The following is a 24,506-nucleotide window of genomic DNA, read 5'->3' as shown; positions in this document are numbered from 1 at the left end:
CCAAACACAACTATTTTCTCGAAGCGCCGCCTTAGTGTGCATCAATGTGACCAGTGGCTCAGATATGAGCTAGTCTGAGATACGCAGATCTCTAGGAACTCACTGGGGCTTGACTGGGTGTTCATGCAACTCTTGATCTCATCCTCTCCATATTTCTTTGTTGTTTTGTAATTGTCTCACTTCGTCCCACCAAGGATTGATTCCTTTAACGCTTGATGCATTTGTCTCCATCCTCTGTGTTGCTCAGTGATGACAGCGCCCAGTGTCTCCATTCAGGGTCGGATGTTAAATCATTCTTCAGGGTCAGACTCTGTAGAGGTCATGTGCCTATTAATGAGCCCAGCTTCTCCACCTCTGTGCTGCCACACTGCACCGGGGGCCCGTGCACCATTCAGGGAGACAGACCGGTCCTGTGATTATCCGAGTCGAGCCTTTCAACCTGAATCATCCCAAGCAGCCATTTCTGTATCTCATCCTCCACGCTTCTCGCTCGCCCGTCTCCCTCTCTCCCCTTTGTGAGAGCAGGAAGCCTGCGCAGGCTGCTGTTTCCAGCGGCGGCTTATCTGCAAATGCTCAGGTTCAGCTAATTGGCATTATTAGACTGTTGTGGTCTGGCTTTCCTGTGCACACGCACCCATCTACCACGCCTGTGCCAGTGTAAATGTGTGTGTGTGTGTGTGTGTGTCACTCTAAACAAGCAGCTGTCAATTTTAATCAACATGGTGCGTGGCACGCCAGAGGCCCAGGTAGCCCAATTAGATGCAGACACGCTTGACATATGAGCAGAAGCCCATATTCTTTCATTCACACTGTGGGAGAAACGTTGGGGTGAGGAGGACGGATATGTGAGGACGAAGACAACATGACAAAACGAAGGAATGACAAAGTATATTTTTCCCTTCTTCTCCGCAGGGTGGGAAGATCCCGGTGAGGTGGACGGCGCCGGAGGCCATCGCTTACAGGAAGTTCACCTCAGCCAGCGACGTGTGGAGCTACGGCATCGTCATGTGGGAAGTGATGTCGTTCGGGGAGAGGCCGTACTGGGACATGTCCAACCAGGACGTGAGTGTTCGCCTGTAGCCGTCAAAGGAGTCATAGCCTGATATCACTTCGCTGTCAGTGACTGCGAAAAGCTGCAATTAGTCGCATCCATTAGCGCTGTATGTTTCCAGTTCCCAGGATGTTGAAGTGGCCATTTAAAGTCATCTCGAGAAATATCATCAAAAACAACATTTGCCTTGCTTTTAATCACTTTCCCCAACTCTCTAAAGCTTGTCATCAGAATGACCAGTTCCCTTGGTTTACGCTTCTTTTTCCATCCTTTTCATGCCATAGATATACAATCAGGGATAACTCATGAGAGAGGAAGCTGTAATAAATCACATTTTTTATCAGGGCCCCATCTCATAGCGCCATCACTGAAGATGTCCTTGACTCTGACTTTGAAAGCAGACTTATTATGGGCACAGTCTCGCACTATCCCCTTTCCTTCCTGGCTGGCTTTTGAGTGCAATGAATGATCGCTGAGAGCTCTGCTTTGTTCCCTATGTCCGTTTGGACAAGGTCCACCTCCACAAACACACAGGCACCAACACAAACACACACCGCCGTTGGATACAGTCCCGCTGTGCGAGGCCCCTCTCGCTAAGCTCTCGCGGCGAGACGACCGGCCAGCCATCGGGCCTCTATGGACCCCACTCCACGAGGAGCGTCCAACCCAGCAGATGTTGCCTCAGTGGGCCAGCAGCAAGCGCTGCCTGGCGGGACGACCGCAGAGAGGAGGGCTGGCGCCGCTCAGCGTGTCCGGCTGCTCGCTCCATGTGCGCACACACAATGCAAACTTCACACAAACACTCCTCCGTATGCGCCGTTTGTCAAGATTCTGCTGAGTTGCACTCAGGCCTGGGTGCAGTAGGCAGCCTACGGAGCAGCAGCCTATAAATTATAACGATCCTATCTTTATCTAGCAACCGGGCACTTTTTAAGGGAAACAATATGCGTTCCTTATCTTATCTTTAACAGCCTGCAAAGCCGCGAAGCTGCATTCCACAGTCTCTGTCCTCCAGGGCTGTGGATGCGATGGGCTGGAGTCATAAGGGCACGATAGCCTGAATACTAACTGTCGCTTCAGTGCACAGCGGAAGTGTCTGTGCGAGGTGGGGGTGGGTCCTATCATCAATCACCAGCAACTGAGTTGTTGTAGTATTTTGTTTTAATGAAGTGCACTATCAGCATCCATTCAGCTGGAAAGAAAGGGCCTTCACTGTAGTTCTGGGTGTGGCGGTGCCTGCTTTGAGTCCTAACCCACTCTTCTTCTCCCCGTAGGTGATTAATGCCATTGAGCAGGACTACCGCCTGCCGCCGCCCATGGACTGCCCCAGCGCCCTGCACCAGCTGATGCTGGACTGCTGGCAGAAAGACCGCAACGTACGACCTCGCTTCACCGACATCGTCGGGACCCTGGACAAGATGATCCGCAACCCCACCAGCCTCAAAGCTGTAGCAAACATCCCTGCAGTGTGAGTACGGCCCTGCACAAATACACTCTTTTTGAGCGTATTCAAATACACTAAATGCTTTTGGAGGCGTACAGTAGTGTAACACCGGCCTTGCTTTGAGCCGTACTGGGATGGTGGTGCCAGCTCTGCACGTCTCGCTCTGGACAGTTTCTTTGTGTAAAGCTCGGCCAGATTGGACGAGGACCGTCCGTGACCCGGGAGCTTCAGGTTTCCTCACAGACTTTCTATTTCTGTTTCCTGGCTTTGGCTCAGCCTCTGAAGGTCATTTAGAGACGCGTTCTAAAGCCGCGCGCGTTGGCCGCGTGCTTTGGGCGGATGCCATGTTGAAGGCAACTTTTCTGCTCCTGTGTGGATTCCAGTTTGTCCAATAGAACCTCATAATTGCAATTGTTACCAGCCTCTGAGCGAACGCCCCACAGCATGTTTCACTGGGGATAATTTGATATTGGGGATTTTTTGGCCCCAGTAAATACGTGTTACCTTCATTTTTGATAGCACCACTTGACATTCAGTCCAAGTAGTGAAGGTTTCTCAGAAAATCGGTACGAGAAAATAGTTTTGTGACTTTTTCACCTTTTTAAATATTTTATCATAAATAGATAAAAACACAGGTGGTAAATAAAATATGTGAGACCACAAAATGGGGGTAAAAATCCAGTCCTTCAAATCCAGTATGACACCTGGCCCTTCTCTATCTTGCATCCAAGCAAACACTTTCTCCCTCCACTTTAGATCCCTCTTTGGTTAATATTGCATCAAACTGCTGCTCTGTATCGCCTCTCACCTCCTCCCCTCCCCTCCCCCTCCCGTCCTCCCCCCCAGGCCTTCTCAGCCACTGTTGGACAGATCCATACCTGACTTCAACACCTTCAGCTCAGTGGAGGACTGGCTCGCCGCCATCAAGATGAGCCAGTACAGAGACAACTTCCTCAACTCAGGCTTCACGTCCCTGCAGCTGGTGGCTCAAATGACCTCAGAGTGAGTTCGCCCGCCTGTGCATAAATGAAGCCCGCTAAAGCCTGGCGGCACTCGATGGGCACGCTTGTTTTAAAGTGACTCAACGTCGAGTGGATTTATTTTTAGCATGAATGCACCCGGTGATCTTTGAATGACTGCATCATAGTGAAACCGGGGCGGCTGACGCATAAAAAAATAAGTAATTAAAAACAAAATAGCATCATCATTTTTCGTAGGAATATTTCCATCTGTTCTATTGAAGTATTGATATAATAATGAAGCATTTTCTATAAATTAGTTAACATGTATACGGATGTAAATCCTTTTCAAAAGACACATATATTTGCTCTTGTTTATGTGCATATTTCCAGGCTCGGGTCGTGACAGCACTTTCCTTAGCGCTTGCAAAGCAAAAGGCACAAATATTGCACTTTAATTTTAATTAACAATGTTGCTTGGTCTACAGATCGATGTGAAAATGTAAAACCATTTTAACATTTTTTATTAAAACTGTGTGCTTGGGGCTTAGTGGCATTTAGCGTTTAGGCAGCCTTTTTGCAATGCAAAGCAACATGCATTGCTACAGTAGGTCTTCTCTGGAGTAATGGAGTTTTCTGTTCATTGCTGGTAGCATTTATCCCGAAATTGTGATTTCATACAGTGTGTACTGCTCTTAGCACTGTAAATGCACAGGGAAATCATTTTTTTTGGACTGTATAATCGCTTCATACTCAACCGATCCATTCCATTATCAGTCTGATGGAAATCCTTTCATCACTTGCCTTTCAATTTTCCTTCCCTGTGCCTCTCTCTCTCTCGCTCGCTCTCTCGCTCGCTCGCTCTCTCTAGGGACCTGCTGAGAATAGGCGTGACCCTGGCAGGCCACCAGAAGAAGATCCTCAGTAATGTCCAGTCCATGAGGGTGCAGATGAGCCAGTCGCCCACGACGATGGCATGACTGCAGGGGGCGCCGTGCCATGGAGCGGGCAGCATTCGCAGGACCAACAACAACTCCAGCCCTGGAATGACCCCCGATCCATCGGAACGCGCCAGAGTCGAGACCATTGTCTTAATCTAATCCACTATCACGACAACAGGAGACCAGGGTCTACGCCACTACATGGTTAACAGCTATCACACTTCAAGCAATCCACGCCAGGAGTTCAGGGTCCAGACTTGATACTGTTCCTCCACGTGTCTACGAAAGGAAGACAGACATCACTAACTTCCATTTGAAATCATTCCAAACCAAAAAAAAAACCCTCCTACAATCAGACACACACAGGGAATCCGTCAGACCACAGTAATGTGAGCGTACTGCTATATCATCTGGACTAGAAGATGTTAACGTGAGCCATTTAGAAACAACGTGTGACCTGTGATTTTTCCCCATGCTGTCGTCAGTGCGTGAGCAATGAAGATGCCTGGGTCTGGCCAGAAATAAGTCCCAGAAGAAGGGCAAAAAAAGCAATTACAGTAGGAATCAGCGGAGGGAGAGAGAAGAATACAGGGATGTACAGCGGAGCACCATGTTCACATCGTCTTGAGTTAGCTAGTTTCGAGAAGTCGACAAAATGTATTATACTTGGACTTGTGAAATTTCAGAGCTTAGTTCTATTTTTGTCTTCTACCACCTGTTTGGTTTTATCACTATAGCAAGATGCCACCCATTCAGATTTTAACTTTAACACTACCTGTGGAGTTCTGGGTGCGCGGCCTTGCCAAAGGACTTCTTAGCCAGCCCCACCCGGATGCAGAGAATATAAATACCTTTATCTCTTGCTAAATATGATTATATCTTTCATAATAAACCTTCATATTGAAGGTGGTACGTATGAATATGTATGTACAGTACAGAACTCTCTTGCTTGCATTTTCGGCAAAGACACGTCTGATGGCTAGATTGTGATAGACACATGCAATGTGTAGGCTCCTGCTGTGCCCTTCGAGTAACTGAACGACAGACGCCGGCCTGTACGTCTCCCTCTTCCAGGGGCACGAGGACAATCCTGACTGATCTCAATCTGAGGAAAATATCAAAGGAATCTTAGTTGAACAATTGGTATTTGTAGATGTGTAAGAAAATTGCTGTAGGATTTCAATAATTGATCAAATATCCATTTATTGGAGATGATGTTACCTGTGGGTGTACACATGCTGTCTCTTGCTGGTAAGCACTTATTTGTACAGATATGTTTTATGTTCCATTTTCCTTTTTCAATCTGTTGTTGTTGTTGTTTGCGTTGGGGAGCGCCCGGCACCATCCAGAGGGAGCGGAGAGCGCCCGGCCCGAGTCCGCGGTGAGTACCTGCTGTTCATACAGGAAAATCACACGTACAGTACAGTATAACACCACGCTGCTCCGCACATTATGTGCCGGCTTGCGTTCCAGCCGAACTCAGTCGGCGCGTTCTCCGTCGTGTGCAGAGTGACTGGAGATCAGGGTGAATCAGCGTCACGGCTCTACTCGCGGCGAAAGGGAACATCTGGCTGAGGTTCGCCAGCAGATGTGTGCTGCCATTCCGGCGAATGGCCAGACTTAAACAGCCCTCGTGGGCACGGTGCTCACTGTGTAGCACAGGTTTCCTTCAAGCACTGTGAATAAAGGTCTTAGTAAATCCCTGCAGCCTTCTAGGGTTGGGCTACATGAATGGATGAATGAATAATGGAATCACTCCATGGTGAAATTCTGAACTCCAGCAACTGATGTCCAGAAACACATACAGTACAGTAGTTGATTTGTGTTGGGATTATGCAAGATTTCCATTATTTGAGTGGTTGTGGACCCGCCTGCTTCAGGCTCACCCTTCTGGGAAACCAGTGGTCTTGATACAGTACGTGTCATGTATCAGGCTCGACTTCCCATTTTTATAGTAAGGGACTTTGTCCAGCTCCTCGCTGGCTTCATCCTACGGTAACACAGGCTCTGCTGTCTCTTCACTAGCGCCAGTAAAGCAGCTAACACGAGGCCTGTAAAGTCTTTCAGCTCATGAGCTTCGCCCGTATCAATTCCTCACAGTAGCTGTGACCCAGCTGAATCCCTTTTGGCCCTATTCAAAGAGACATGAGTGACGACAGTTCTAAGCACCTTGCATCCAAAATTAGAAATTGATGGCAGTCCCATTAGCAGATTATTAAGTATACTCACCTCCTTCAAGTCTGCCTCCTGCTGTATGTCCTGCCCTCTCTCCATGGCTACTTCCCCTGGCTGGCACACCTCCAGCTCGTTTATCCTGGGTATAATCAAGCTGTCCCGGGCTGGGACTGGGCTGAGCCCGTCTGAGAAATGGTTGGCTCCATGCTCCAGTGGGCCCAGGCAGGAGTGCAAACACCTGCTGGGACCCACATCTGACAGGAATCTGATCAGCCGGGGAGGGAGACTGATGACAGCCACCAAACAAACAAACAAACACACACACACACACACACACACACGGAAGAATCTTCAATTATGTCCTTCTCACGTCTGCTTTCCAGTCTGATGCTTGATGAAGAGAAAGTGGGCCGAGACCCGGCAGAGGATGTGCATATGTGATGGATAGAGTGGGGTGTGTCCGTGTACAGAGGGGTGGGGTTGCTAGGGAACCGTTGCACGAAGAAGGCATCGGTTGGATGAAAGACAGTCGGATCGGCCCCCCGTCGTCTTGCTGTGTGGCTTATGTGGCAACATCCATTTGATTAGAGAAATACTAATTCCATTGATACATCTTGGTGGAATGGACTGGTTTGGCTGATGGGCAAAATCAATTGCCTTTTCTTTTCAGTATTCCTAAATGTAATGACATGTTCCTCCAGATTGGCATGAATCCCTTTCACTGGAGCCAATGATTCAATTTGAATGCATTAGTCCTCTATTGAGCTCCATCTCATGTATTTGATTTTCAATCCAAGAACTTGTGAATGGGATGATAGAATGTACTCATTATACAACAGTGTCATTTTTTCCCTATTTGCTCTGTTTGTCTTCCTAAATACGTGACTATAATGACACTCCGGGGTGATGAATGGAGAGGCGGTTTCGCCATCCCCTCTCTGAAAACCCGTCTCATATGGAAGCCATTCATCACGCGCCGATACAAAACACAAGAATGGAGCTTGTTAAATGTTTCACGGCGCTGTAACTGTCTGAGAAGTGACCAACGATCCTTTTAGTGGTGATTTCATGCCTGTCGTTTATAGGTCAGGACCGCGGAAGCGGTTCTCACCTGGAAATGTCCAGAACAACTTTTTTTTTTTTTTAAGCTCTCTTTTCTCTTTTGTTTCAGATGCTGGACTTACACACAAATCAACCACCGAACACACACTGTTAACACTCAGAAGAATTGCTGTAGTGGAAGTGGGATAATGTGAAATGGGATCTTTCTGGAGTACGGGCCACAAGCTTCCTTCATGGTACATAATGGATGGTAGATGTGTCCACATGTCATAGCCTGTTTATGTGTGTCTGAGAGAGACTGTGTATGTGTACAGGTCTGATGTGCACAGGTTCTTTTTTTTTGAGGTTCTGTATAGCTACCACTTGTAAATTGTGACGAGTACATGTCCAGAGTTTGTAAGCTGTAACTTTCTGAAAACTATTGTACTAAAATGCACTCAATAAACGCCTTGGAAAACAAGTCGCCGCGTCAGCCGACATGTGGCCCGTGACTCAACGGGCGATAATTCTGTCTTCATTAATGGTGAGTCAGGAGAGCGGAGAGGAAGGGTTATTATCCAGTAACGGTCCTGTCAGCGCCGCACATGAGTATGACATCTAATGCTTGGTTTCATAATGGCCGAGGAAATAAACAGCTTTCTGTCACTGCTGCTCCTCCTGGCGCCGCATGTTGGAAGCCAGGAATAAAGGAGCCGTCACTGGAACACAGGCCCCAAAACGGCTCTAGAAAGAAAACGACAATATTTTGACAATGTCAACTCTAATGTGAATTTTAAAGCCACACACAAGAGTAGTTAAGGTTACAGATGTCTTTGCAGCTGCTGGTTTACTTAAACACATACAGTAATGAGGTCAGCAAAGTGATGGCACTGATGTACAGATGTATAAGGCTGATACTACACACTTATTACAGGATTTACCATGAGGCCTGACTGTCCTGCTGCCTCGACACAACACTAATTATTCTGTCAACCACTTTCTATTAGTTTCATTATTTTCAGTTGGCAGAAAAGAGGCTCAGCCTGAAATCAAAGCAACATAATCTATATAATCGACACATGAATCTACTACTAAGGAACCATGCACGTGCACCATGGAACTAAGTTCCATGGTGCACGTCAACTGAAAGGCAGCGCTTTCCTTTTGTTTTCTCAAATAAGGAGAAACACTAAAATGTGAAGATTAGATGATTGACGGTAAAATGTTAACAATAAGTTCTTTCATAGTGCCTTATTGCTCAGACAACAGTTTAAGGTCATGGGGATGCTTTAATTGCGACACAGTAGTACTTCAATACTTAAACAGATGTTAGCAACCATTGATATAGTGATTTTCTTTATTGTGTCCTTCTCCTCCTCCTTTAACTTAAATGGATCTGTGTGTCACTTTAATCAATGCAATTAGAGACATAAAGGAAGAAATTGTCTTCCTGACGAGCGGAACCAGAACAATGAGATGCGATAGACGAACGGTGTTAAGGCTGAGAGGTGAGTGTGAGATCCTCAAAAATACACCTCAACCCCAAAGACGGGCTCGGCCCAGCGTTTTCACATTAAAGTCACGGGAAGTTTTAAAAGTGACTCCTCCGCGGCAAATATTCACCTTAATCAATATTCCCTGAGCAATCACCTGCGAGAGGGGGGATCGGCGCGCAGCAGGAAGCACCTGCAGAGAGAAAGGCAAGGTGTCGGGGAGAAGCAATCCATCCAGCGGCGCGGATCAGAACGCGGGAGCGGGGAACTGGGGGGGGAATACTGAGTGATGGACCGTGGAGCAGTAACATCCTCACATCCTCGTCTTAGCCCTGTCTGTGTGCGTTTGCTGCGTGAGAGTGCCAACACATTTAGCAGCACTGACTATTTGTGTGGCCACAGTGAGCCCAGCGTATTTACAGTCATCCAGGAATATGAGAAGCAACAGGTTTTTAGTTTTTCTACAATAACACAGTAATGAGTCATAGCACATGAATGTGAGGAAAAGAGCAATTACTAGCTTTAATGCTAATTTGCATCGATTGTATTGGGCTGGATGGCTGAACACAAATCTTCCACAAAATGTTCCTACTGTACATCTAATGCCATTGGTTGAGAGCTAATTTCAAACTAGCATAATATTCAGACTGCTTCATGTACTGTACAGTAACACGACGTGGCTCCGTGAATGTACTGCAGCTGATATATTTAACATTTTATCCGAGAAAAAAATATTTTACTCCAACCAGACTTTACTATAGCTGCGTCACGTGGGCAGGTCAACTCTGTTTGCTCCTTTCAGAGCCACGTTCTGGCCCTGGAGCAACAAATCTAATCGCCCTGAATTCATCCCAGGGTAAAAGTGGAGAGTTTGCATTTTACTTGTGTAGTAATTAAGTTATTGGTAAATGCAGAAATACTGCTTTGCTTAATCAAGATGTCAATGGCATGATTTGGAGTGTATCTCTCTTAATAGCTGAAGACATTTCTCCTTTTGTGTATAGGAAGCAAAGCGTAACACCTGGGTCAAATGAGATTTTATGTCTCGGAGGAGTTCATCAAATTTAATTATGATACATATAATTACCAAAAGCAATCTTCTGTGTGGTACGAATAATCATTTCAGAGCGACGTTGGCACCTGCAGGGGTGAGGCAGGTAATTTAGAGACAGTGTAGAGTGACAGGAGGGAGACGGCGAGGGAGACGGGTGATCGCTGGATGCTCCGCTGGGGCTGCGGCGTTCTTACTGGAAAAAGCTCGCTAAGCGGCTGAAATCACAACCCGCGTTAATGTCACTCCGCTGTTTAGCATATGCTGATTACAAAAGGAACGTCGCACAAGTGCTTGATTTCGTTTGATTGTGGAAACGTGACAGTCGAACCCCCCCCCCCCTTCTATCGCACGGCTGCCGCGCACGGGTCCGAATCCAGATGCTTGAGCCGGTGTCCGCGAGGAAGAGGAGGAGGATGAGGAGGAAGGTGCGGCGTAAACAACGGGAGCTGGAGGGAAAGGGAGAAGGTGAGCTATAATGGCTCGAGGGTCACAGTTGTAATTGGTTCATCCAGAGGGTGAGAGGGGGTGGGGGTGTGGGGGGGGGGCATTACCACCCTCTCCACATCCACACTCGCGCCTCCCCGCCCGTCCCGGAAGCCCCCCTGCAGAGCCTAATCCCACACAGAGCCCCTCTCATCTCCGCCCGCCTTCGATTGCTGCAAAAAAAAAAAAAAAAAAAATCAATGAAATATTTTCCCACCAAAATGAAGAGGAACAATGGACGGGATCTGCGCGTCAAGGTCTCCCTAATTAGAGAGTTCACACAAAAGGGCTCCTTTAGCTTCCCGGCTCGGCGGACAGAGGGAGGAGGAGGAGGGATAATAGATGGCGAGTGATGAAGGTCACACACTCGCTCTCATATCAGCTTCATCACTCATAACCTTGGCTGCCGCGGCGCATCTGCACCGCTGACATCCTTCCATGTTTTCCAGCCACAACTGTGCACACAGCGGGCCGCGCCGGAGGCTACATGCTTTTCCTCTCTTTGTCTCCTTCCCTGATGCGCCGCCGCGTTTTATCACATCTAACCCCTCAAAACGGAGCCCTGGCCCTGCTGCTGTACTGCTGAAAGGCCCTCCAACGCCTGGCGCCGGGGCGAGCGCGCCTCCGCTCCGCCCTCCACCCGTCTGGGGCGGGCGGAGATAACGGACGACGCTGACCTCCCTTTAATGAGGGCGTCGGGGCATAGATATGGAAATGACCCTCCGGATTTGCCTTCAGCCCTTAGTGTCGAGGAGGACAGATCGAGCACCTCCACCTTCTAGGCGCGTCGTCGCGAGCGCACATGATTAATTGATGCTCTACTGTCGATCGGATCATCATAGAAATTCAGAACTCCTCCACTGTATTACTGTATGTAGCAGTGCAACACCGGTCAATGGCCGTCGCCAATGCTCCTCACCAGATATGAGACATACAGTTCACATTGTACACAGTGGGTTGTCAGTGGTGACTACAGGTGTTTGTCTGGAAACCATACATGCTGACACGACCCTCCACCTCCACCTCCGCCTCCGCGGTTTCCGCCCATTGTTGTTGGCGCTGGCACGTGCGAGGGACACTGCGCGCGGTGCGTGTGCCCAGATGGCGGCTCATCTGACGGGAGCATGTGCGTGGGTGAGCTGTAACTCAAGAGGCTGGATGGAGGACGGACTAAGTGGCTCTCGGGGGAGAGCCGATCGGCTGTTAAAGACGGCGGAGAGAGAGGGACACAGCAGCCTCGGTTCACGCTAACAGCCAAAACAGACACACTGTCTTGGTTAGTGTAATTGCCATAGACAGGCAGCCATCTGAATGTCTCCTCGGTCGCCCCCCCCCCTCTCTCTCTCTCTCTCTGACACGCTCACTTCCATCCTTCACTCATTTATGACACCGACGCAGGATGGATTGATGCCGACAGGAAAGTGGAAGCAAATGGGCAGAATGTTTTTTGCCTAAGGGTCGGAATCTTGTCTTAATAATTTACCCGCAGACCGAAAATTAAGCTTTAAACATTCTGGTTCGGGTTTGTTCTTACATGGGGTTTTTCGCCGTCCCGGGGAGCGAAGGCTTTAATTGTTTGTCAAGTCGAAGCACAAAAAGCCTGGAGGAACACGGGTAGAGAGCGCTGGAAACTTCAATTATACAAACGTCCACCTCCAACACGCTCTCTCCTCTCGCCCTCGTCGCCCGAAACCCATATGTGAGGCATTATCAAAGTGATGACAGGGGGAGGAGTGCCCAGCGATAACCCCGTCCCTGCGGACGCCTCCATCCCGTTCCCGAGCCCGCGCTCCTTTCTACTGTCCCCTCCACTCACCGTCTCCGGCTCCGGCACCGGCGCCGGCCTCGCGGGGCCGGGAATCTGCAGCTGCTGTCAGCTGCACCGGGCCCCCGGGCTCATCTCTCACTTCCCTGGAATGCGCGGCGCCGTAATGAGCGCGGCTCCGTCCTCCGTCCACCAGCTTCCTTCCCCCACCTTGTTTCCAAGCGCCCGGCTTTACTTCACACGCACATGCGAGTATATGAATGGCAAAGGGAGGAAGGTAATAAAAATATTATTTTCACAAATTCGTGAGGCTCGGCTGGAAAGTATTGAATTCTTTGATTCATTAATTAGTTTTTTTTTTTTAAATAAAAGAGATCTAAGTAATTTTGCACAAACCAAATGAACCAATTAAAAATGAATAAATGGAGGCTAAAATCATATTTTGAACTGGTTGCGAGAAAACAGAGACCTCATTCACAGACAGGCTTTCTGCAGAGCTTGCACTGCATGATGGAGCGCCGCTAAATGACAAATCCTCTGGGAGGCCGGGTCTCCGTATCAAAGCGCCCATGCAGCTGTGCATGCAGCCTGTGCTTATGCTGACCTCTGACCTCCCGTCATTACTTACACCTGTCAGTCAGTGGGGCCTGGCCTCAGGAGGCTCCGTGACAGCTGAACGGGTGAGTGAGGCACGGCTAGAACCCAGAATCCTCGGCCCGCCGTAATCAGCACTCAAGGCCTGACCTCTGACACCCACGCATTAAGTCGCTGAGACAGCGGTGGAGAAGCAGCGGACATCCAGCAATATTACAACTACAGAATTATTTTGAAATAAACTAAAAGCTAAATAAGCTTTAGCTTCATCTCTGTGTCTAGATGCTGCCAGGAATCACTGCACTGTTAACAGTTGTCAGAAGCATGTGGCTCTGATGTTGACTAACCTGGAGTCTGCTGCAGCTGGAGCCGCGTCTTTGTTTTGTTCCGCAACACCGGGAACCATCAGCGGCGCTCATTTTCCACTTGCCGTGTTTGTGCATCCGTGCTCAGAAGCGTGCACGTCCTCCGCGCACCGCGCCCCGTCTTCCCATTAGCATCTCCGTTCGTTCCACTCTCAGCCCATCGCTCGGCCCAATCTGTTGGGAAATGACGTTCGCTAAAACGAGCCCCTGAAGCAGCCGCGTGGTGTTGATAATAACGATAGAAATCTAGTTTTCCTTGTGATGCATGAGCACCTTTTTGATTTAATAGCCATATGCTGGAGCTGTTATTGTTGTTGACTGTTTTTAATCTTGCCAAGGATTGGACATCGGGCCAACGAAGGCTGCTCCTGACTGGGTGATGCAGACGATAAGCGGCGCCACCGGCTCTCCGGTCGCAGTGTGTGTCGGTTGCTTTGACAAATACGAACGGGTGCCGAGAGATGAACAGCAACGAGTGCACTGTATGCGGATGGGTTTGTGCGCATAAACAACAACCCACGGCAACCGGTCACCTGGAACTACTGGACAAGCGCGTCATAGCGCGGACGTGAGGAGCGTGTGCGAGGGTGACGTACTGTACATGAAGGAAGGCCCTGCGACTCCATCCTCCGCTGACCTTGCTCCTGCAGCGGTGGACACGCGGTGAGGTTATCTGGAATTCCTCCGTATGCTTGTTAGCTCAACAATCTGTTTTTGCCTCGGGCCATTTTCAGACACTTGCTGTTACAGACTTCCACAAAAAAGGTGTTCCTCGGTCGGTTCTCCGGCTCCCGTTGCTCTCGGGTCCTGTGGGTTCTGCGCGCGGCGCGGCGCTGATCCTCTGCTCTTTCTCGGTCCCCATCTGTTCCTAAAGGAGTCCTCTTCAGCTTATTGTGTACAGATTTGCCAAGAAGTGCTGAAATCCAAAGAGCGGAGCTTTGCTTTACGTGTGGGACATTTAAAAGAACCACATTTTCTGGCCACAGGTCAAACGGCGCGTTAACACACGGAGGGGTTTCTGAATAAATCTCCTTTGATCGCGTGCTGCTCTCGTTCACACAGTTCGGACTGACACAACGCTGTCAGTCGGACAGCAACAGTGCGTGTCCACAGACCACTGGCTCCGTGATGGGCTGCGATGATGACGCTGTCGAGTCCAGCCGCCTTTAATTTGAGCGGAGGATGGTCAGATTTACTGCTGTTGTGTTGTCTCCAGCGGAAGTGAGTGGGGCATCGGTACAATGAGGCACAAAGCCTCCATGTGAAGCAGATGAGTGAATCTACTGAAGTCCTTCAGGAGGGAAGGAACACAAGATCACCGTAAACAACGGTTCATTGATACGACAAAATCAAATCCTGGCATTTACTCAACACAAACATATGCATTACACCACTGGTTCCTTCAGCTCCTCCTTATGGAGCTGTTTGCTTCAGCAAGCTGAAAAAAAGACTAGTTCCCCCTCACATTTATCTTATGAAGTATCCATTTTGTCACTTTTATGTAAAACTGACTAGATATGTTTTGTTCAGTCAGTTTTATCTGATAAAGGAATGCATTAGGTAAAGTAGTGGTCTAAACCAGCCTGTGTTAATCCAGGTGTCAGAGGAAAAGAAACTAGTTAATGAAACTGTCACCTAGTAGCACTTACATCAAATTACGCTGTCAGATCTGTTCTGATTTAATGAAGAATTTGATCCCTGGAGCACTGGGCCTTAAAATAAAAGGATAGAGTTGTCAATTATCATAATCCACAATACGGGAACAATATTAATCTAATCACTTAAGGACCGACTTGGGCGTCTGATCGGACTTGTAATGAGTGGATATAAAGTTTGCAACTTTGAAACTGGAGAGGAAGTGCGAGTTATTTTGTTACTCGGTGGGTTATTTCAATCCAGGACATCGTGTTCCACTGGAATGATTTGCCTGAAACCAATCAGTGGTGCTGTGCATAATCACACAGATGGGCCAGACTGCCTGGATTTCCTAGAACAAAATAAGATTCGACTATTCTTAGTCTATGGGAAAAGGGGGAGAGGGGAGATCACAAAGAAACGGACCGAAAATGAAAATGGAAGGAAAAAAAAAGGGGGACGAATTGCAACAGAAAAACAGGGAGGTCGTGTACTGGATTGAAAAGTGAATAGTCAGGAGATGGCAGGCGAGATGGAAGCAGTGCGAAGAGGAGCGGGAGAGGAGGCGACAGGAGAGAGGGGCGAGTTAATGCTATTACCTGTCGGAGAAAGGACGGGAATAAAACAGAGACCTAAAGGCGAAGGAGCGGAAAAGCAGCAGAATAAACCCAATAGAGGAGAAAAATAAATCCATCCAGGAGGCGGGAGGGAGCACCAGGGGACGAAGGAGGAGATGATAGCGCAGCAGCAGCACAGCCAGACAGACCTCCGCATCCGCACGCTGGGTAGGGAGCCCTGCCACGTCCTGTAGACGGGGCGGCACAAGATGGATGAGACGGGCAAATATGCTTATGCTGGTCCCATAACCATCACGGACATTCTGATGGTAACAGCAGGGATCTCATCAGTGTGTGTGTGTGTGTGTGTGTGTGTGTGTGTGTGTGTGTGTTTGTGTGTGTGGGCTCTAATGTGTCTGTCCACCTCATCTGTGTCTGTTTGATGAGGTTACTGTACTTGGATGCTTTATACTGCAAACAACTGCTGTTATTTATGTTATAGTCTTTCATTTTATTTTAATACCTATTTTAGTTGCATAGTCTTAGTTATAGTTTTTTTTTTACTATGGAGGTTGTGATACATGTAGAAGTCCCCCCTCTGGTCTGTAAATAATGGTTTGTCAGAACGAGTGACATTCATCATCAATCTCGCTTTACCTTCTCAACAAGTTGCTGTTGTTGTTGTTGTTGTTTTGTATTTTTTTTGCTTTGTCCTCATCTACGTGTGTTCGTGTTTGTTAAGCTTGGATAAAAAATGAAATAAATAAGAGCTCCATCAAAGTTAGCCTTTGCCGTTCGCCCCACTTCCACGAATAGATCACAGGCGTCTTCTGAGACTGTTTGTAGTCGACATCTGAGCTGCGCAGGTACGCGGCGGGGGGGCAGTGTGTGTGTGTGTGTGTGTGTGGGGGGGGATTATCCACTCATGTCTGCGCGGCTCCACAGACGCCGGTTTGTGCATAAAAACGCGCTGTTTACTTCTATATCGGTCGCCCCCCAGGGTAAACGACTGCCGCACCTGAAGCCCGGGCGCGGAGGCATTGTTCCAGGCCTGAAGGGTGGGATTTGCGAAGGCAACCGAAAGGTTATTCGGGCGCGAGCCCATGACGGCGCCTGTGAAATGTGTCCGAACGGCCGGAGCGCAGATCCTTATCGGAGCCGTGGAGATGTGGAGCTGCTGCTTATCGGCGAACTCCCCGGGCGGCGCCAGCAGAGGCCGACTTCAGAAGCCGCGCAAGCGAGTGAGGAAATGGCCAGTCGGACGCCAGGCTCCTTGATTCCCACCAGTGCCGTACTGTATCACCACTCGCTGCTCGTCCGCTGATGTGTGGACTGTGCCGACTTGTGATCTCTACTAGAGGAAACGAAAAAAAAAAAAAAAAGACTCACACTACACTCTCGTGTAGCGTGATAAAAATCCTTAACAGATGCCGTTTGTTCCTTTCGTGTGGTGGGTTCTGTGCTGACACCTAGCAATAGTGGGTTCTGGATACAACTTTCGCACACACGATGGCTGGAGAATGTAAATCTATTACAAAACCCAAAATATCAGAGTTATAATATGATGTTTTTTTAATTATTATCACGATAAATGTAAGATTGCATTTGACTTGTCCAGGTTCCTCTCTCGCTCTCTCTCTCTCTCTCATTTGTAGAACATGTTCAGAAGCACCTACACTATATGTACATGCCGCAACGCTTAAAGGGAACGACCGCTGAACTCAACCTGCAGAAAAGACCAGAAGCATCCAGAGCACCAGGCAGTGATGGATGCTCCACAAAGACTCCCAACTTAAATTGGATTTTAACTCCACAGAGTGCAGGTTGTAGATGTTTATTTTCATTGGATTGTCAAGCGCGGCTGATGACAAGTTAACAGCCCTGCCACGGAATGCTAATCGCGTCGGCTCGCTCATTTTGCTGCCAGGTGGAGTTCTCAATATGTCGTTCAAGCGCGGCTCGCTTCCACTACGGAGCTAAAATAATGTATAATTGAAAAGTCTGAAATGGTTCTATTGTCAGGCGCCGTTGTTAAGTCCTGACTTCAATGCCCGTCATCCTGACAAGCTACCAAATACCTATTTTTAATACCTCAGGCACTTTTACAAATGAAACATAATATTCTTTTTTGAAATTCATGAGGGAAAGACCTTAAACTGTACAGTCGTCATGTATGTGCTTATTTGAGCCACATTTACATTCATACATGAAGAAACAGGAAACTGAAAATCTGATGCCTTTCCTTTCTGGGATCCTACACTGGTACTGACCACCCGTACTGGACCCACCCCACCTGCAGCCGAGGCTATAAATGGCTTCCCTGATGACAGTTGTGTGGACCATAATCCCACTTACTGTCATGTAAATCTCACCTCGCAGGAGAAGATCCAGACATTCAGCGGAGAGGGATGAACACCCGCTGTAATTCTCCCTGAGGACAAGGGGACAGCGTTGCCACACCTGACAGCTCTGAGTGTTCTCTTAACACACACACTTGTGCCCTGACCACCTGCTGCGCCACGCTGGAGGCGTAGCCGGTCAAAAGGGAAGCGGATGTGGATGCAATCGCTTTTGTCCAACAGCCGCATCGGGTTTTTCTTTTCCTGGTTTGTATAATGTTTTTATTGCAAAGTATAAAAGTCCTGGTCACACAGACAAGAAGGAGGCAGTTGGGTGCAAATGGTGGTGACAGCGTAGCATCGAGGGGGAGGAAGCCGAGTGTTGTGCGGTGAAAATGAATTATTCCCCTGGGCGACGTAATATATTCCCGATGGAGCCGCGGTGTTGAGACACTTGCGGCTCCCTGCGTGCGGCCTCAGCGCGCGAGCTCGACTTCCCCTTTGCTCATGGACAGCGTGGCTAATAGGAGCCGTTGTTGAGGGGGCGCCGTAATGAGCCGTCCTGGAGCGAGAACATGCGTTGTGACATTGAATGAAGTCGCAGCACGTCTGTCAAATGCACATGTGCGGCTCAGGTGTGTGTGTGTGTGTGTGTGTGTGCGTGTGCGCGTGCGTGCGTGCGTGCGTGTGCGCGCGTGTGTGTGTGTGCGTGTGTGTGTGTGTGTGTGTGTGTGCGCGTGGGGCTCTGTGAGGGGAGGGCTGGAGTGGACGGAGGCCGGCGTTCATAAAAGCAGATAAATAACAGGGTGTTGCTCTAACAAAGACGCTAAAACAATCCCACATGTGAGGGTCAGTACTCACTCCGCCACTCCACGTTTTAATGAGAGACAGATGCGAGCGGCGCTGCTCCAGACGGCGGCTCCAACGTGATCACAGGCCATCGCTGAAGATCACACGAAGGAAAGGCGGCCGGGGGAGGAAGGAGGGAGTCGTGTTTCTCCTCTGCCTCGACTGAGTGGGCACACATTGTATCCACCGGAGGAGTCCAACACCTAATCACTGCTCCTTCTCCTCATTTCCGTCTTCGCTCCGACTCCTCATTTCTTGCATTTCCCTTCCGTCTATGATTAGAAGTGTCCCGTCGACACCTGCCACCTTCCTCCGATAAGTCGCCATTACGCGAAATTCGCTTCGAATCGAACACAAGAGAGCTCTCGGAGAGTGCTCGCGCGGCGGCGTCGCGCTTTTTAATTAAAGTGGCCAAACAAACACGCTTCGCTGCCGTGGAAAACAACGCGGGTCCTCTCACGGCGTCCGACTGTGAGCCGTCGATAATGGCTGCGTCGCCCACGCAACGGGAGGCGTCAAAGAGCAACGCTGCGAGACAGAACCCGGTCCCGTTCGCTCGCGGCCAGCGTCGGATCAACCGAGCTCACGGCTGCTTTTCTAATTCGCTCTCCGACCCGAGTTCAGGAGGAGAAGCCGCAAGTATCAACTGTGCTCGACTGTGTAAAACTGTACACAATGAACAGCATTTGTCTTTTTAACAAATGAATCAACTTAATTGTTTGTGCTTGATTAGAAAGTCTCAAATTGTCCTTATTTCTGCTCAATCCTTACCTCTGGAACTCTAACTACAGTAGTTTGTTTCCTACTTGATTCTAGTTCACAGTGTGTCTTAAGCGCTTTCCCACTCAAAGCAGAGAACGCGAGCCAGAACACTCATTTATGGGCTCGTCGACAGACGCAGCAGCAAGAAAAAAAAGAGAGAGTCGAAAGACGCCATCAAAGTTTGTAGAGTTGTTTTCTTTCTTTCTGAGCCAGTTACAGTAAATACTTCAGCAGAAGAAGCAGATGATGCACAAATAGACCGCGCGCATATTAAACAGTCTTTACAGCAGTATGAATTTGTCCCCTACTAGGAGATGTAATGAAGCCTTTCTTATCATTTGTCCCATCAATAATTACATGACTTCACTGAATCTCTGGAAATGTTGCCTGTGTGAAGTCCTACAGCATTAATATCGCATTGAACCCATTCAGATGTGCTACTGCAGCAAGGCCAGGTCCCTAATGAGCCAGCGATCTGCATTTTATCCTTATGGACTTGTTGACTGGACTTCAAGGCTGTTAATGACCTTGTCAAGAATGTAAAGAACTGACTTAAAGACGTGAACATCAAAGATATACAGTACGGCCAGTAATTGGACCCCCAGACTTTTCAAACTTTGCCGCAGAATGAAATCTAAATATGTATTTATGGACAGCTGTATGTGGCACCATACGGCTTCAACATAATAAACTACCGCGCCTTCATTTGCTTCTGGTCAACACGCGTCCACTGTCGCATTCAGAAAAAAGGTGTCTTTCATTCCCCGGCCGCACTCTAATCAAAACTCTCCCAGTAATTACTGACGCAGGAGAGTCGGGGTAGCGCCGGGCGAGTCGGGGGCATTTGTACGCTTTTAATGGCACCACTTGTTTATAAGCCCGAGTCCACCTACACACGCCGCTAATGGGCTGCACATAGCCCAGTCATGAATATGCATTCTCACCTTGGCTGATAGTTTCAAAAACTCGACTCCAGAATGAAAAGGAACAACAAAAGGAACAACAAATAGTGTCTCCGTGTAATTGGCTGTCAGCAAAGGTAATATGCAAATTTCAAGCCTTTCTACCCATGGTATTGTACTGAATAAAGAGCTGCTTTTTTATATGTGTGAATAGGCCTTGATCAAACAGCAGTCACTTGGATTAGACTGCTGGACTTAGATAGCTTCATTCTGCTTCATTCTGTGCATGTGTTTTTTGTCATCCTACAATGCTCTGCCCGAAGTCACAACAGAATTGTATTGCTACTATGTAAAGAACGCGGCGGAAAGAAGCCTATTAAGTTGAAGATGAAGTACAAAGAATATGCGTGGTATCAGAAATAATTGAGTGCTAGGTGACACCAAAAAACATCAGCGAGTTTGGAAAAACCACGAGCATTAATCACACGCCCAGAAAGAAACTTTCTCGGTGAGTCATCACTCTGTCAACATACAATAATAGAAAACAATAAAGATGCTATCCTCTATGCAGCACCCTGACAGCTATTGAGCTGTCATTATACTATCGTGAAGTCATTTCCATGGCTTATGTGAAGGCACATTATTATGATTAAAACATCAGTAAAATGTCAATCAGTGCCATTATTGCCTCATATTCTGTCTCCGGGGATCCCGGCACGCTCGGGGTTTGCGTCTCTGTCCGTTCTCCATTATGATCCTATTACTCCCGCGGTGGGGGGTACTCTGTTGTGTGCAAGCCAAGAAACCGTCAGGAACATGTTATCTTACCTTTTACTGCGCGGCTTTCGCAGAGGCCGACGTGTGAAGCGATGCACGGCGGTCGTTTATCAACGGCGCTGCGACGGCACGAGGCTCCCGAAGACGAAAAAGGTGATGGATCCGCTGCATTTATCTCAACACAGAGGAGATCATACCATTTTATATTGGATTCAATTAATAGACCCTGCTGTTGTGGGTGATTTGACATATTGGTACAAGATATACAGCGGAGCTGAGTTGTCTCCAGCCGCAACCAACACAGAGGATGATGCTTAAAAATACACAGTTGAAACTAATAATCCTTTTGCCTGCAGAACTCTGAGAAGTAAGGAAAACGTGTGCACTGAAACATCGCTGACGACGGGAGCTTTACTGCATGACTGTGTAGAAGACCTTGAGTCCACAGTAGGCAAAGCCCCCCCGGGTGCACGTTCCCTATCTGCATATTCGTGGCTCTGCATTTTCCAGCTTGTCGACATAAAGGTACAGGAGCTGCCTAATTAGACTTCCCAGGTCAAAGGTCGCGGAGCTGGAGGGAAGGAAGGGTCCTCCTGGGAAGGGCAGGTCCAGATGTGGAGGTCCATTCCTCCACATCTCTGCTATTTGTCACCCTATCCGCTAACGCAGAACAGCTTGTGGTCAGCGGCACACACAAAACACACATGAATTCTGAATGTAGTCTACATGTTGACATGTTGAGTCTATTTGTCACATTCATTAACCACAACTGTCCGACAGAGGCTTCATCGTGGCTGTTGTGAAGGTGTTAGGGTTGTTTTCAGCCTTAATTCTGCGTGCATCGCACAGTGTGAAACAGGCAGGATCCCTGCGTAAAGGTCACCGCGTGCCGCCAAACAAAGTTCCATTTTTAAACTTTGTCATTTTAATTCACGCGGGGCTCACGAGCAATATCCCCACACACGGGCGGCCACTTCATCATCTTCAGGTTGGACGGCTCTATCTGCACACACGGGCAAAGTGCGCTTCAGCAATACTGGGGATATACAAACATTAACACGTATGGTTTGTGTGTGCGGACGGAGCGATGTGGCACTGCTGACAGGAGGACCACCAGGCACAATGACACCAGAATCATTATTTGAGCTTTTTTGTGCCTTACTGCAGGGGGATAATAACACAGGGTGAGAGCTGAGAGTCCTCACTCACTGGATTCTGCTCAGAATGAAATATATTCCCAATCCCAGCTAACTGCATTATCCAATTTCCATCTACAGCAGTAAGAGATAATAGAGCGAGCAAATGTGAATGTAAATGCTCCGGTACATGATGCATAATTGCCCTATTAATTGCTTGTTTGCTGCAGAGCTGTCGCTGGCCTTTGGTGTGGTATCCCAGAGCTCCTGGTGGAGCGATCGCCCCTTTTACTCCCAGCATTCCTCGGTCCTCGGCCCTCGATCTTCCTTCCTGTCGCCCGTGTTTATGTACTGAGGCAGAGAGCAGCAGTCTCATCGCCATCATTTGGATGAGAGATGGAGTCATCATCGGCCAAGTCCCATCACTGTGGGCTCCGCCACAATTGCAAGGAGGCGGATGCTGTGTTGCCATGACGACCACATCAATTTGGTCAAAGTGTAACCATACAAGTTTTTTTTTTGTTTTTTTTTTCACCGTGACCGTTCTGATATGTTAATCTATCAGCAGCCGTGGCACCAGCGGTGGCTGAGGAAGGGAATAAAATTATAATAAGGCAGCTGTGAGGGACACCAATCTGCAGGGAAAGCTACTTTATGCAGAAATCCAATTTAAGAGATTGGCTTAGCGACTGAGCCATTGAAGGTAAATCCACGGGTAATTACAGGTAAATCAAAAGTGAAAGCATGCAAAACAGTCCCGTACACAACTCTGTCCGCTCTGTCTCCCTCCCCTGCACCCTCTCCATCCCCCTGCTATAGTCATTACCACATATCACTGTGTGGCTTACCGTCAGGTGGCAGCAGCCGGGTGCAGAGCGTGACGGCATTCGGCATTAAAGCAAACATACATATTTTGCATCACACCTTAGCTGGCTCAGTAGTAAAACAATATCCTTTCACATCAACACCCGGGGCCTGTCTGAAACCTGTCAAACTCCTCCAGTCGCGGCGTGCTGGCATCCGACCCATGGAAACAGCCCTGCCTTTCTGATCTCTTCCGTATTCTGGCGTGTCATTAACAGGGATAATGATGATGATAAAAGTGTGCCAACTCTCACACCTCCTGCCGCGTGAGCGTCAACTTCCCACTGGGAGTCGGTGATTGTGAGTGAGAAGCAACAAACACGGTCCGAGCCTCACATGCAAGGAAATCAATTTATCAGACAATATCAAAACAAAACCAGGAACTCCGGGTGTTTCTACGCGACGCTGGCATATAATCCACGGTTTGACATTATAGAATGACATTTTTGGAAGCTCCCCTACTTTCCTATCTGTTCTGCCCTCTGAGATGCACTGAAGCAGTCATTTGTTAGATGGTGGATAGAAGGCTAATAAATAGACGGGCTAACAACTCACTAGTCATTTATACTGACCTTTCGTTTCAGGCAAGATCAATTTTCTGTTAATGTGCCACTAATAAGGAGACGCCTTTTATTTGTTCGCCTGTCAAACGGCATGAATGCAGAAGGTCTGGGGCCAAAACATCACCATCGCATTTGGATCCGCTGAGTGGAATCGGCCGCCGAGACGGTTCAGTGGAAACAGTAAAAGTGAACTGCGAAGTGGGAAATGTGGGGAATAAACAGGCCGGATCTGGTCTCGCCTCGTGCTGGAGGCGATCGGCGGATTCGGCACCGGTGTGTTTTTTTTCGCCAGCCTCTGGAATCTGCCCTTCGCGTCTCACTCGGTTGCCAGGTTGTTTGTCGCTGCCACCGCACGCGCTCCCCCGGTCTGCGTTGTAATTGCTTGCCTGTCTGTTGCTGGCCAGACTCCGCCGCTGACGTGCTGCCTCCGACTGGAAGCGACTGCCTGCGTCCTGACCCGTGTTCCGCTCTGGGTCCTGGACGTGTGGACCACGAGGGTATAGAACGAGGATGTTACATATACAGTAGCTAAGCAGGGAACGGTGGGAGAGCTGTCATGGACAGTCTGGTTGGTTTGTGCAGCACAGACACGTGCATCTAGATCCCCGACGTCTCCCACAGCCTCCCAGTGTAAGCGTCTGCTTTTTACCCTCCTCATTTACCTTCACTTCGCAATTTATATGTAAATCCCCCCCTTCCTTAAACAATGCTACATGCACATCCATCCTGTAGTGGCAGAGACCCACAAGCCCACAAT

The 24,506-nt window shown here is 48.5% G+C and overlaps 1 protein-coding gene and 2 long non-coding RNA genes across 5 annotated transcripts in view; 1 reads left to right on the top strand and 2 right to left on the bottom strand.

Moving 5' to 3' along the window:
• Positions 1-8,092, top strand: part of LOC114844001 (ephrin type-B receptor 1-B) — a 111,578-nt gene extending 103,486 nt beyond the window's left edge. For both annotated transcript variants that reach the window (XM_029130991.3, XM_029130989.3), the window contains exons 13-17: positions 913-1,062; positions 2,326-2,519; positions 3,342-3,497; positions 4,326-5,776; positions 7,742-8,092. In XM_029130991.3, coding sequence (XP_028986824.1) covers positions 913-1,062; positions 2,326-2,519; positions 3,342-3,497; positions 4,326-4,434 — 609 coding nt within the window. In that variant the 3' untranslated portion in view covers positions 4,435-5,776; positions 7,742-8,092. The remainder of the gene's footprint in view (positions 1-912; positions 1,063-2,325; positions 2,520-3,341; positions 3,498-4,325; positions 5,777-7,741) is intronic.
• Positions 6,624-24,506, bottom strand: part of LOC114844003 (uncharacterized) — a 105,880-nt gene continuing 87,997 nt past the window's right edge. For both annotated transcript variants that reach the window (XR_008693104.1, XR_008693106.1), the window contains one exon: positions 6,624-8,355. This is a non-coding gene — a long non-coding RNA (uncharacterized LOC114844003). The remainder of the gene's footprint in view (positions 8,356-24,506) is intronic.
• On the bottom strand, positions 10,702-15,738 carry LOC129603336 (uncharacterized). The gene is made up of 5 exons (XR_008693110.1): positions 15,600-15,738; positions 15,015-15,077; positions 13,348-14,656; positions 12,458-12,640; positions 10,702-10,814 (listed from the first exon to the last, which is right to left on the bottom strand). It is a non-coding gene; the product is annotated as an uncharacterized LOC129603336 (long non-coding RNA).

This window comes from Betta splendens, chromosome 17, assembly GCF_900634795.4.
Source record: "Betta splendens chromosome 17, fBetSpl5.4, whole genome shotgun sequence".
Classification (NCBI taxonomy): Eukaryota; Metazoa; Chordata; class Actinopteri; order Anabantiformes; family Osphronemidae; genus Betta; species Betta splendens.
Note: the sequence above shows the minus strand (reverse complement) of the source record. Positions and strands in the feature narration are given on the sequence as shown.